Below are 13,138 nucleotides of genomic sequence, written 5' to 3' on the forward strand. Positions count from 1 at the left end.
AAAAAAGGCTTCAAGGTATTGCTGTCCCTCCCCAAACAATAATGTACCTTACAATGTGTGAAACAGAACAAAATCAAACATTTCAGCTGGAAAAGAGACCTGAACAAAACAACAGAGAAGTTAAAACAATTGGTTAATCACAAATTATTTCCTCACCATCTCAATAAATTCCAGCTGTTAAATTAATGTATGCTAAAAGATCAAGTGTACAAGAGTAGTTCAAGAATAATCACCTATTTAACAGACCAGATATCCAATTCTTCACTAATTATATAATTTTTGCAGAACTTCATAAACATTTAACTACTGCATAGTGTAAACTGACAAGAGAAATCTGGATTTGGTTTTGCTTTTGAAGGCCATTCCTCAAAATAACCAACAGCATAACTTGGAAAAGTTACTTTGTGAAGAACTCTAATTAAACTCTTCCTGTACACCAAGTCATAGATGTGTTATTGAATGTCAAAAGGTAAATTCTCAGTTCATGAAATAAGATGGATATTTAAAAAATGCATGATTGTACTCAATTTAAGGCTGTTCTAAACCGAAACAGAAATCTTTTAACATTGAAAATTTTACAATGAAGATTGACCATGAATGCATCAGGCCAGTACATCTCTGACACCTGTTCCTTTGTGATTCAATGTATTCTCTTAACTATATCCTGAACTCGATCAATGGCTAAATCTCTATTTGTTTCCCAACTCAGTGCATTGGGAGATGTTTCTCCAAGTACTGCAATTCATCAATTTACAAGTATTTGTTATAGCAAAAATTTTGCTATAGAACTAACTACTTAATGTATGTGATTTTGATATACTAACCCATTTTTCACTTTAACTGCATGCCTAGGAGTGGCGTCATGCACAACCTAGCAACTGATTTAGATGAAGAAGCTTCCTGAAGGCTTGTAGACCAAGGATGCATTGGTATTCAAAGGAGCTGAACAGTGTTATTAGAATTTACCAATCTTTTAAGTTAATATGCATTCAGATTTCATGATTACACAATAAAAAGTACATTTGTTCAAGAACACATTTTCTAAATGAGTACTCAAAGAGGTTGCTCACCTATCCAGCATTCCAATCGAGCACAGGGAGTAGTTTTCACAACATCAGGGGGATCCACGCCAACATTCAGGCAAAGAACTAAGGCAACACTGACAGTTTTCATCTAAAATAAAAGAAACAAAATAATTTGCAAGCTCCCAGTCAGCCATAGAAGGCAATAAATTATTGCAAGCTTTATCATCTGCTCCCTTTCCCTCAATGGTTGGGAGCAGTATTACACACATCACTGAGCTGCAATCATTCATGCTCAGACCGGTGTTAGTTAAGAACAAGTTATACTGCGGATTTTACTTGTGTGGAGTAACGTTTAATATCACTTATATCAAAGCCTCATTATAAAATGGAAATAATCATCAGTACTCCCATCCATACTATTTAATATAACTTTTAACTATTTAGGGTGGCACAGTAGCGCAACACTTTACAGTGCTAGCAATCACCAGTCAGGGTTCAATTCCTGCCGTTGTCTATAAGGAGTTTGGACATTCTCCCCTGTGACCACATGGGTATCCCAGTTTCCAAAGATGTACAGTTAGGGCGAGTGAGTTGTGGTTATGCTACACTGGCACCGGATACATGACGACCTTTGCAGATGGCCCAGCACAATCCTCAATGTTAATATGATACAAAACACCACATTTCGCTCTAAATGTTGATGCATTTGTGACAAAGCTCATCTTTCAGATTCAGGTGTATTGGCAAGCTAGAATTTACAGCAAATCTCTAATTATTTGCCAGATTTACAATCTACCAAGTGTTATTTTTAAATATGGACACAAATTTCCAAGAAATTTGAAGTAGGCACAGTACACGACTAAATTAGAAAGGGAATCAGTTCCTAAAAACAAATGAAAAAAAGTTAAACTTTGATAAACACGAGATTCTACAGATTCTGAAAATCCCGAGCAACACACACAAAATGCTGGAGGATCTCAGCAGGTCAGGCAGAGGAAAAAACAGTTGACGTTTGATCTACATTTCAGGTCAAAGACCCTTCATCTGTGCTTGGAAAAAGAGAAAGCAAGTTAGTTTTGAGATGTAGAGGTGGAGTAGGGATGGATAGGACAAAGGGTCTATCTCTGACAGAGCCATGGACCTCACAATATTTTACATTGCTTCAATGGTATTTTCATTCTCTAACTTCCCATTTCATGGCTTTTGTTCATCTTTTCCCTTTCCCATTACTCCGTGCCAGCCAAGTACCCCTCCCCATCTCAGCCCAACCCATCTGCCTGAGTTTGACCCATCTCCCTCTCTCCTCGCTATTAGCATTGGGCAGGAGGTGCAGGAGTCTTGGGTCCTGGGTCCAACACCACCAGGTTCAGGAACAATGTTGCCTGTACCAGTGTGGATGGTTTCACTTGCCTCAGCACTGAACTGACTCCACAGCCACTTTCAGGGACTCTACAACTCACATTCTGAGGATTATTTGTGTACTTTTTTATTCTTTGCATGATTTGTCCTCCTTTGTATATTGGGATGTTTGTCAGTCTTTGTGATGTGTGGTTTTGCATGGATTTTATTTCTTTATTTTCATATAGATGTCTGCAAGAATCTTAATCTCAAGATTGTATCTGGTAAACATACTTTGATAGCAAATTTATTTTAACTTGAATTTCTCCAGCTGCTCCCATTAACCCTTCAGTTGATAACCTCAGCAACTTATTACCATGGTCTCCTAAAGGTTATTAAGCAGTTCCTTTTATCAATTTGGTTTTTCCTTCAGGAAAAATTATTCCAACGTAGATATTCATTTGACGTGTTCATCATTACCCAACCTTAACATCATCTTAAAACTAACTTATCTTTTTCTGTCTTCCTGCAGTCTCACCAAAGGGTGGTTAACTGAAAATATCAACCCTCTTCCCACAGATGCTGAGTGTTTCTAACATTTTCTGGTTTTATTCCTGTTTCAGCTAGTGGTGTTCATTCTCCAGGATGTTCACTTGGGGCCATTGTCTGGCCTTCTTTCCAGCTCGTGTCCCCTGCCTCCTTTCAGTTTATTCATGGACCATGGTCATTGATGCTTCTCTTTGCTAATGAAGGTCTCAGTTATGTTCACTCTTTTCTTCACAATTTCAAAGGTTCAATGGTTGATTTATTATCAAAGTATACAGCTCTGGAATTCTTCTCCAGAGAGCCATGAAACCAAGATAGAAAAGAACCCCAGCACAATCATCAACCCCCAATTCCCTCCTCATTGGACAAAAAAAAAACAAGAAAGATCGGGCAAAAACCAAAAGACCAAGACTGGAAAAAAAAAGTCTACAGTCCAAGTCCACATCCAAAACACAGAAAGCCTGGGCAACATTCTCCCTCTCTATAGCAGGGCGATAAAAAGGTAGTCACCTCTCTCCATAGCAGAGCAATCCCCCAGCAATAAAAAGGCAGTCAGCTGACATTTCAATTTCCCTCACTTTTTAATTGGCGAACAATGGAAGCTTATATCGACAAAATGGAGTTGAACGTCAACCTCACAGCCTTCTTGCCACGAGGTTCCAGCAAGATGCCAGAATCCCCTTGGAGACTGCAGAGCGCTGAAACACCCAAACGATCTCCAAACTGCAAATCACATGCTCTAACAGTTCCAGAATCACATTCAAGATGAAAAACAAGTGTAAAAGACTTAAAATAAGTGAAATATATAGCCTCATGATCCATCCAGAAGATGTCAACCAAAGGAGCATTATATGCAGCCATCTTGACCAGAATTTATGGATATCACCGCTTTAAAAGGAATGTAGACTCAAGCCAAGGACAATATACCAACAAATCATTTTCATCTAAGCCCAGTAGTGGAAAAAAAATGTAAAGCTGAATTAAGAAGGTCTGCAAAACTACGCGTTATGTGTTAAAATAGCAGTCCATGAATTTGCCAAGAAACCTTTTGCCACCATTTGTTGTAAGCCACCTAAATCAGTACAGTGCTCGAATACAAAGCACTCCAATTACTAGCCAAACACATAGCTAAATAAATCAATACTCCAGGACTAATTTCTCTTTCCCTATTTCTCCATCACCTTTAATGTTATTACCTCCAAGAGCAGGATGAAATCTGAAAATTTGTTAAAGGTCAAACAATTAATCATAAAATGGAAAATTGATCCGTTCAAAGGCTACCTTAAAATGCAAACAAAGTCATGTGAATAAACTTGTCAGAATAGCTCCTCTTCAAAGAAGTTTGGTTCCTGAACGACAGCCCATTATTTCCCACAGCAGAAATTCAGAGTCAAATATATTTTCAGCAAAAATACAAGGGCTAAACCGTTGATTTGTTCCATCAGCCTGGTTAACAAATAGAAGCTGAAGGAACATTTATCATAGTACGGCAAAATTCTTTGCATTGAGCTCCAAAAAAGAAAATACCAATATGGGACTTCCGGTAAGATGGCGATTGTTTAGTTGCTCCGAACTTTTGCTCCGTTATTCTTCTTACCTTTGCACTATATGTCTCCCTTCTTAAACCTTAGTTAGGTATTTTATTAGATCTCTTTTACCTGCCTGCGAACACATCTATCTTATAATGGCTACCAAAAGTACTAAAACCGGGAAAAAGGAAACTTCTACGGCTTTGCCGGCTGACATTCTCGCTGTTCTGGAACAACATCGACAAGATACTTTAATGGATTTTAGAAGTGAATTTAGAACTTTTTTCAACCAGCTGAATGCCAAATTGGATCAGATTAATGCTAGAGTGGATGAACATGCTGAACATTTATCTCGCATTGACATAACTTCTGAAGATTTAAAACACCGTGTTCAATATCTTGAAACTCTCTGCTCCAGCCTAGAGGAGAAGAACAGTAAACTTTTTTCCAAAACGGTGGATCTTGAAAATCGGAGCGGACGTTGCAATCTACAAATTCTTGGTTTGCCAGAGGCCACCAAAAAGGGCTCTCCCGTTGAATTTTTTTCTAAGTTTCTCTGTGAGATCTTCGGGAAAGAATTTCTTCCGACTCCACCTGAACTTGAAAGGGCACACAGGATCTACATTCCTCGAGCAATTCTGGGTTCCCGCCCACGGCCGATTATTTTATGCTTTCATCAATACCAGGTGAAAAACCGTTTGATGATGGAGGCACACGGCAGAGGTACTTTTGCTTTTCAAAATACGGTCATTTGTTTTGTGAAGGATTTTGCCCCCCAGGTTCTGAAGATGTGTGCTGAGTTTAAAGGTGTAATGACAGTGCTTTTTGATCGCGGATTCAGACCCTCTCTCCGAAATCCAGCCGATCTTCGAATTACGCTTACTACTGGAGATTATAAGTGGTTTAAATCAGTGAAGGAGGCTGAGGCGTTTGTTGGAAGTCTTCCAGCCACCTCGTCTTCTTTGGAACCGGCCTGACCTTCTAAAATGGTTGATAAGTACTTCTCGGAGTAAAACTATTTTTTCCAAACTCAAACTTTATTTGAATAATTCAGTCATTATCTATTGAAACTCTAAGGGCTGTAGTCAATCTCTCCCTGGACTTGGTGCGTTTTTTCTAAATAGATAATTTAAGTTTAATGTTTCCCTGCGAACTTTTAGATTTTACCTGTGTAATCTATTTTATTTTTGTATAATCTTATCTATAGAGAACTACAATTGTCTTTAACTTGTTTTGGAGGTTTGGAGTTTTTATTGAAGGCCTCCCTGTTGGTTGATTCATAGTTTAAGTTTTGCTTTTTTGTCTGTAAATGGTTGATAAGGACTCTCTTTGAATTTTATAATTTCCCCCTTTTCTCCCTCCCTTTTTTTTTCTTTTAATCTTTTATAATTTTTCACGGGTAGGTTAATTTTAGTTTTCTTCTGATTTTCTTTGTATTAAGTTTTATACTTCTGTTGAAGTTGTTCCTATTTGTAATTCTGTTTTCTAGTGCATAAATTAGTTATTATTTGTTATATTATTTATACGGAACTTTTGTTAACGACACAGAACTGGAAGTCATACTTGGGTTAATTTTTTTGGTAGAGCTAGCTGCTTTTTTAGGTAGCCGTCTAATTTTGGGTTGCGGGGGGGGGGGGGGGGCGGTTCTCCAGATCCAAGACTACTCACTGTTTCTTTTGTTTTCCTTTGTTATTCAGGACACGTCTCTGTTTTGATTCTACGGATCTATGTTTACATTTTTGCTCCCAGACTGTTATTGTACTGCTTGATTTTTTATATGCCTGCTACCTTATATGCACTAACAATTGATAATGGTTAATTCACTTAAATTTGTGAGCTGGAATGTAAAGGGATTGAATCATCCTGTTAAAAGAAGGAAAATCTTCTCGCATATTAAACAACTCAAAGCTGACATTGCTTTCCTTCAAGAAACTCATTCGTAGTTTTGATCATTCTCGGCTTCTGTCAAAGTGGGCGGGTCAGCATTTTCATTCATCCTTTGCTGCCAAAGCTAGGGGGGGGTCTCCATCCTTATTAATTCAAATATTCCTTTTAAACTCCATAATAAGATATCTGATACGAATGGCCATTTTATTATTGTTTCTGGTAAATTATATAATACTAAAATTGTACTAGCAAACCTGTATGCTCCCAATTTTGATGATGTTCATTTTTTTGAAAGTTTTTTCTCCTCACTACCAGATTTAAACTCATACTCTCTTATACTGGGTGGCGATTTCAATTGTTGGTTCGGTCCTAATTTGGATCGATTGTCCTCTGTTACTAAACTACCTACTAAATCTGCCTTAGCTATTCACGCTTTTCTCTCTAATTATGGTATCTCTGATATATGGCGTTTCCTTCATCCTACTGAAAGAGACTATTCTTTTTTTTTCACATGTTCACCATACCTTTACCAGAATTGACTACTTTTTACTCGATAATCAACTTATTCCATTTGTCTATTTTTGTGACTATCAGAGTATACTGATTTCTGACCATGCCCCAATTACTTTGTCTTTAAATTTTCCTGGTCTCCCTCAGAGGAATAAACACTGGCATTTTGACTCGACTTTACTATCGGATGATGATTTTCTAAAATTTATTAAAGATCAGATAACCTTTTATTTTAACACCAATACATCATCTGAAATGTCATCCCAGATTGTCTGGGATGCCATGAAAGCATATTTGAGGGGTCAAATAATCTCCTATACAGCAAATCTTAATAGAAAGTCCTGTGCAGATCAATTAGACCTCATTAATCAGATTAAAGAATTGGATCAACTGTATGCTCAAACTAAGAATCCTGAATTATACAAGAAGCGTGTAGAACTTCAAACTAAATTTAATCTTCTGTCTACTCAACCTGTCGAACGCCAACTTCTTGAAAGTAAGAGTCGCTTCTATATTCATGGTGACAAATCTGGTAAATTTCTAGCCAATCAGCTGAGGTGTTCCAAAGCCAAACAACATATTACAAAGATCCGGAAGGAGAATGGAGACTTTACATCGGATCACTTAGAAATCAATGACGCATTTAAAATTTTCTATTCTTGACTTTATTCCTCTGAATCTTTGAATGATAATATCTCTGTTGATCATTTTTTAATAATCTGAATATTCCTTCGCTTTCATCTGATTTTAAAGCCAAACTTAACGTGCCTATATCATCAGAAGAAATATCTTTTGCAATTTCTGCATTGTCTTCAGGGAAATCTTCTGGACCTGATGGGTTCCCTGTAGAATTTTATAAATCATTCTCTTCACTTCTTTCTCCTCAGTTATTCTCAGTATTGTCTGACTCGTTTAATTACGGTAAATTGCCACCCTCTTTTAATGAGGCATCTATTATTCTTTTATTAAAAAAGGATAAAGACCCAACAGAGTGTTCCTCGTATAGGCCAATTTCTTTGCTTAATGTTGATGTTAAAATCTTGGCCAAAGTTTTGGCTTATAGATTAGAAACTGTTATTCACTCTATTATTTCTGATAATCAAACTGGTTTTATTAAAAACCGTGTTCCTTTTTTTAACATTCGGCGTTTATTTAACATTTTATATTCACCTCCAACTGGGATTCCTGAATGTGTTATTTCCCTCGATGCGGAGAAAGCACTTGATCGTATAGAGTGGAACTACCTTTTTGCCGTTTTAGAAAAATTTGACTTCGGTCAAAGTTTTAGCTCTTGGATTAAATTGCTGTATTTGTGTCCTACTGCCTCTGTTTTGACTAATTTTCAGAAATCCCAGAAATCTCAATCGTGGCACCCGTCAGGGATGCCCTTTAAGTCCCTTTCTCTTTGATTTGGCTATAGAACCTTTGGCAATAGCATTTCGAAATTGTCCTGAATTGACCGGGATTTGGAGAGGGGGTGTTGAGCATAAAGTTTCTCTTTATGCTAATGACTTATTACTTTTTCTTTCAAATCCGTCTACATACCTCCAATGTTTTCACTTCTTGATCAGTTGAGCCAGTTCTCTGGCTATAAACTTAATTTACATAAGAGCAAACTTTTCCCAATTAATAAAGAAGCACAAGAATTAACATTTCGTGATCTCCCTTTTAAAGTAGTTCATAATCAATTTACTTATCTTGGGATTACAGTCACAAGGAAGTTTAAAGAGCTCTTTCATGAAAATTTTGCCAATCTTTCATATACTATAAAACAGAGTCTGTTACAATGGTCACCTCTATCTATGTCTTTGGTAGGTCACATTAATGTTGTTAAAATGTATGTTCTCCCTAAACTTTTACATTTATTTCAATCAATCCCAATTTTTATTCCTAAATCTTTTTTTGATTCCTTAGACTCTATTATTTTGTCATATCTGTGGAAGAATAAGCACTCTAGAATTAATAAAGTTTATCTCCAAAAATCTAAAAAAGAGGGTGGCATGGCTTTACCTAACTTTCGTTTATATTATTGGGCAGCCAATATACGTTGTGCTACCTTTTGGTCTTTTTTCCATAGCCAACCCGAGTGCCCTAATTGGGTGGCAATGGAGTTGAGCTCCACTAAAGATTTATTTATCTCTGCACTTCTTGGCTCTGTACTCCCTACTAGTTTGTCCAGATTAATTGTTAATCCTCTTGTTAGACACACTTTGCGTATATGGGCTCAGTTTAGGAAATTTTATGATTTCCATGGTTTTTCCTTTTCTAGCCCTATCTTACATAATCACCTTTTTTTACCTACTACGTATGATTCAGCATTCCATGATTGGTATAGGAAGGGCATTAGTCATTTTGAAGATCTTTTTATTGATAATTACTTCGCATCTTTTCAACAGCTCTCTGCTAAGTTCAATCTGCCCAATGCTCATTTTTTTAGATATCTCCAAATTAGACACTTTATTAATCCTTTAATTCCTAACTTCCCTGAAATGCCTGAGAAAAATGTTATGGATTTCTTTCTTTCTATTAATCCACTAGGTAAAGGTTTAATATCATTTATTTGTGATAAATTAGCATCTTTACGACGTGCCCCTATGGATAAAATTAGAATGGCTTGGGAGCATGATTTAAATATCTCCTTATCTGATGAGACTTGGGACTCAATTCTCAAATCGGTTAATTCAACCTCTCTTTGTGCTCGCCATTGCCTTTTACAGTTTAAGAATGTTCATAGAACCCATATGTCTAAATCTAAACTATCTCGATTTTACCCTAATATTAGTCCTCTTTGTGATAAATGCAAAAGGGGCGAGGTCTCTCTCATTCACATGTACTGGTTTTGTCCTAGCTTGGAGAAATTTTGGAAAGATGTCTTCACAACGTATTCTTATATTCTGAATCACCACCTAACCTAACCCTTTAATTGCTTTGTTCGGTTTTTTGGGTGAGACAGATTTACGTCTGAGTTCGACTAAGTGTTGAATATTATCTTTTGCTTTTCTCCTGGCTAGACATTTAATCCTCCTTAGATGGAGAGATGTTGCCCCGCCCATGCAAGCTCAATGGCTTAACGATATTATGGCCTGCTTAGACCTTGAAAAAAATCATTATTCAGTTCTTAATTCGGATATAAAGTTCCATAAGGTCTGGGAACCTTTTATTGAGTACTTTCATAACCTTCCTCTTAACTAAGGTTTTTTTTTCGGTCCCTTGCTTTCAGCTCCTTTTTTTTTGGTAGTAGTCATCAATATCTTCTGTTTTCAAGTGTATTTACAGTTTTGGGGGTTTGATTGTCCTGATTTATATTCTCTATATAGTGTTGTGGTTGGTCTGGAGTTTTTTTTTGTTGCGGGGCTTGGGGAGGATACTAATTTTACATGTCTTCAATTTGGGTGCTTTCTCAATTATCTCCTTTTGTATTATATTATTATTGTATGTTTATTTTTGCACTGCATTAATGCTCTTCATTTCGATCTGGTTTTTTTTATCTGTAGCGATGTAGAAAATGTATAAAAAAATTTTTAAAAATACCAATATGCCAAATACTTGATGGACGAAATGGAAATACCCGGATAGTCAAGGAGCTGCATTTCTTTATCTGGCTGAATTCCCTCAAAAAGAAAATTATTCAATATTTACAGGTAATTTCACTTATTCAACATCCAGCTGACCACAGACACACAGGCCAGCTCATATTAACACAAGATGTTCTGCAGATGCTAGAAATCTTGAGCAACACAAACAAAATGCTGGAGGAACTCAGCAGGTCAGGCAGTATCTATGGAGACAATGAAGGATCTCGGCCTGAAACTTCGACTGTTTATTCCTCTCCATAGATGTTGTCTGACCTGCTAAATACCAAAGCAAGCTTGGTGTGATTTGAAGGTTACTACATTGAAACCTTTTAAAACCCGTAACACAAGTTACCTAATCTCCCAACACAGCCAGCAACTGGTTGTTAGAAATTGTATCGTGTCATTATTAATACCTACAGTATACATTGGACAACACAATGCCATTTGTAACATGTTCATGTAGATCAACTTCAGGAAATGGAAGGCTGCACTCAGCCCTTCATACTTATGCCAGTTCTACAAAACTGCTACTGATTTCATCCCACAGGCAGACTGACACAAACTGTTTTGCAATAATTTCTCTTAATTGCCCCATCATATTTTGCACCCGGATCTGAAACATTACATCAAAAAATTATTTCTCACTTCCCTCTCATCATCTTAAATTCATACTTTTTGCTCACTGACCATTGCAATACATTTTAAAAGGGAGAACAATCTGTTTCCAATCTTAATTGCAAGTACAGAGGATTCTGGTTAATTGGAACACATCAGCACCAGTACATTTTGGCCCAATTAAGCAATTAGCCAAAGTTTTATGGAAATAGAAAGGCATAAAAAAGAAAACCTAGTGTTTAACTGGGTAACAAATTATGTATTTAAATGAAACAGAACAAATTAAAATACTATCAATACTCCTACAGTAGCCTAAAACTTAATATTGGCTCCTCATAGTTATCAGAGGAATTCATCCAGTACTAACCACTGTGTTCTTTTGATTGACTGTAAATGAACAAATTCAGTGCAGACACCTAGTACAGATAATGGAGTACTTCATTGCCTTCCAGCATGAAGCACTGTCAAAATAAATATAACAAAATTATCAAAAACCACTGCTTTTTGAACCAGCACCTGTCGCCCCCAAAAGTATAGCGCAACTGAAGCACACACAACTGGCGCTATTTAAAAACTATTCACTCTAAGAATGGGGTAGTGTCTAAAAGCCACACAAGTGCACATAACTGACACTAGTTAGAAATAGTTGGGCAGTATAGTATCCCAAGTAAATCCTGTTTATTTTCTCGATTAGCTTTTGTTCTTTAATTAAGAGTTGTTCCAAATAAGCAACTGCCCTGATTAACCAATGATCCAATCAACCAGAATCCAGCATCTCCATCAGACATACAATCTAACATCAGAACCAGGTTTAATATCACTAGCACATGTTGTGAAATTTGCTAACTTAGCGGCAGCAGTACAATGTAATACATGAAAATATAGGAAAACACTACAGAGAATTAACTTTCTGTAACATATGATAAATTAGTCCATAGAGTCACTGACAAAAGACCTACAAAGTAAGCCTTAGCACTTAGGGCTTAAAGCATCCTAGGAAGAAAATAATAAATTAAATCATTCAAGGCATACCTATTCATTGTCCCACTATTTAGGGCTGTAACATTATTGAACTTTGTGTGCCAGAAAGAGGCCATTGACAAGTTAGATACACATTGGCTCAATGTCACTACAATCTAGCTACTTACATATCCCAACTTCTTCCCTCATCCCTACAGACTCTTTCCTTTTCAATATTAATCCAGTTCCTTGAAAATGCAAAATGCTGGAGGATGTCAGCAGCATTGATGGAAAGGAAAAACAGTCAGTGGCACAGACTGAGACCCTTCATCAGAACTAATGAAAAGTCTCTGCCCGAAATGCCGACTGTTCATTCCTCTCCAATAGATGCTGCCTGTCCTGTTCAGTTCCTCCAGCAACCTGTGTGGGTTACTCTGGATTTCAAGCTTCTGCAGAATCTCATGAGTTTAATATGTGATTGTGCCTTCATTACCACCCAGCAGTGAATCTTAGACCCTACCATGTACCAAATTTAACACACACACAAAATGCTGCAGGAACTCAGCAGGTCAGGCAGTGTCTATGGAGGGTTATAAGCAGTCTACATTTCAAAGCAAGAACCTTCATCAGGTGCTTACTCCCCTCCATAGATGCTGCCTGACCTGCTGAGCTCCTCCAAGCTTTTTTTTTTGTGTATTGCTCTGGATTTCCAGCATCTGCAGAAACTCATTTTAATCACATACCAAGTTTTTTTCCATGTGTCACTTTTGCCAATCGCCCTCATTCTATACTCATTACCACATAAACCAAAGGGAATGGCTTCTTTCTCCTCTGTTTATAACTTGTATATTTTAAATGTCTCTACCAGTCCCCTCAATCTCTATTCTATTCTATTTATTAATCCACTGAACTAAAGTTCCTCATTCCTGGAATCACTTTGCCTGATCATTCCTGCATCCTCTCCAAAATCTTTACATATTTTCTAACTTTGACACCCAAAACTGAAGGCAATCAATATACTTGTTAGGGATTATTCTAGACTTATGTAATTATGGACAGAAGATATTAGTTAAAACAAGAATCAGTCTTCAGGAAATAACCCCTATCGTACTTTAACTTCAACTTAAACTTAAAGGCTATTGAAATCAATATC

At 36.9% G+C, this 13,138-nt stretch overlaps 1 protein-coding gene across 1 annotated transcript in view; it reads right to left on the reverse strand.

The window, feature by feature from the left end:
• The window catches only part of rptor (regulatory associated protein of MTOR, complex 1), a 499,208-nt gene that overhangs the window by 454,146 nt on the left and 31,924 nt on the right, over positions 1–13,138 (reverse strand). The window contains exon 2 of the mRNA XM_059948392.1: positions 1,071–1,173. Coding sequence (XP_059804375.1) covers positions 1,071–1,173 — 103 coding nt within the window. The remainder of the gene's footprint in view (positions 1–1,070; positions 1,174–13,138) is intronic.

This window comes from Hypanus sabinus, chromosome 23 (genome assembly GCF_030144855.1).
Source record: "Hypanus sabinus isolate sHypSab1 chromosome 23, sHypSab1.hap1, whole genome shotgun sequence".
NCBI lineage: Eukaryota > Metazoa > Chordata > Chondrichthyes > Myliobatiformes > Dasyatidae > Hypanus > Hypanus sabinus.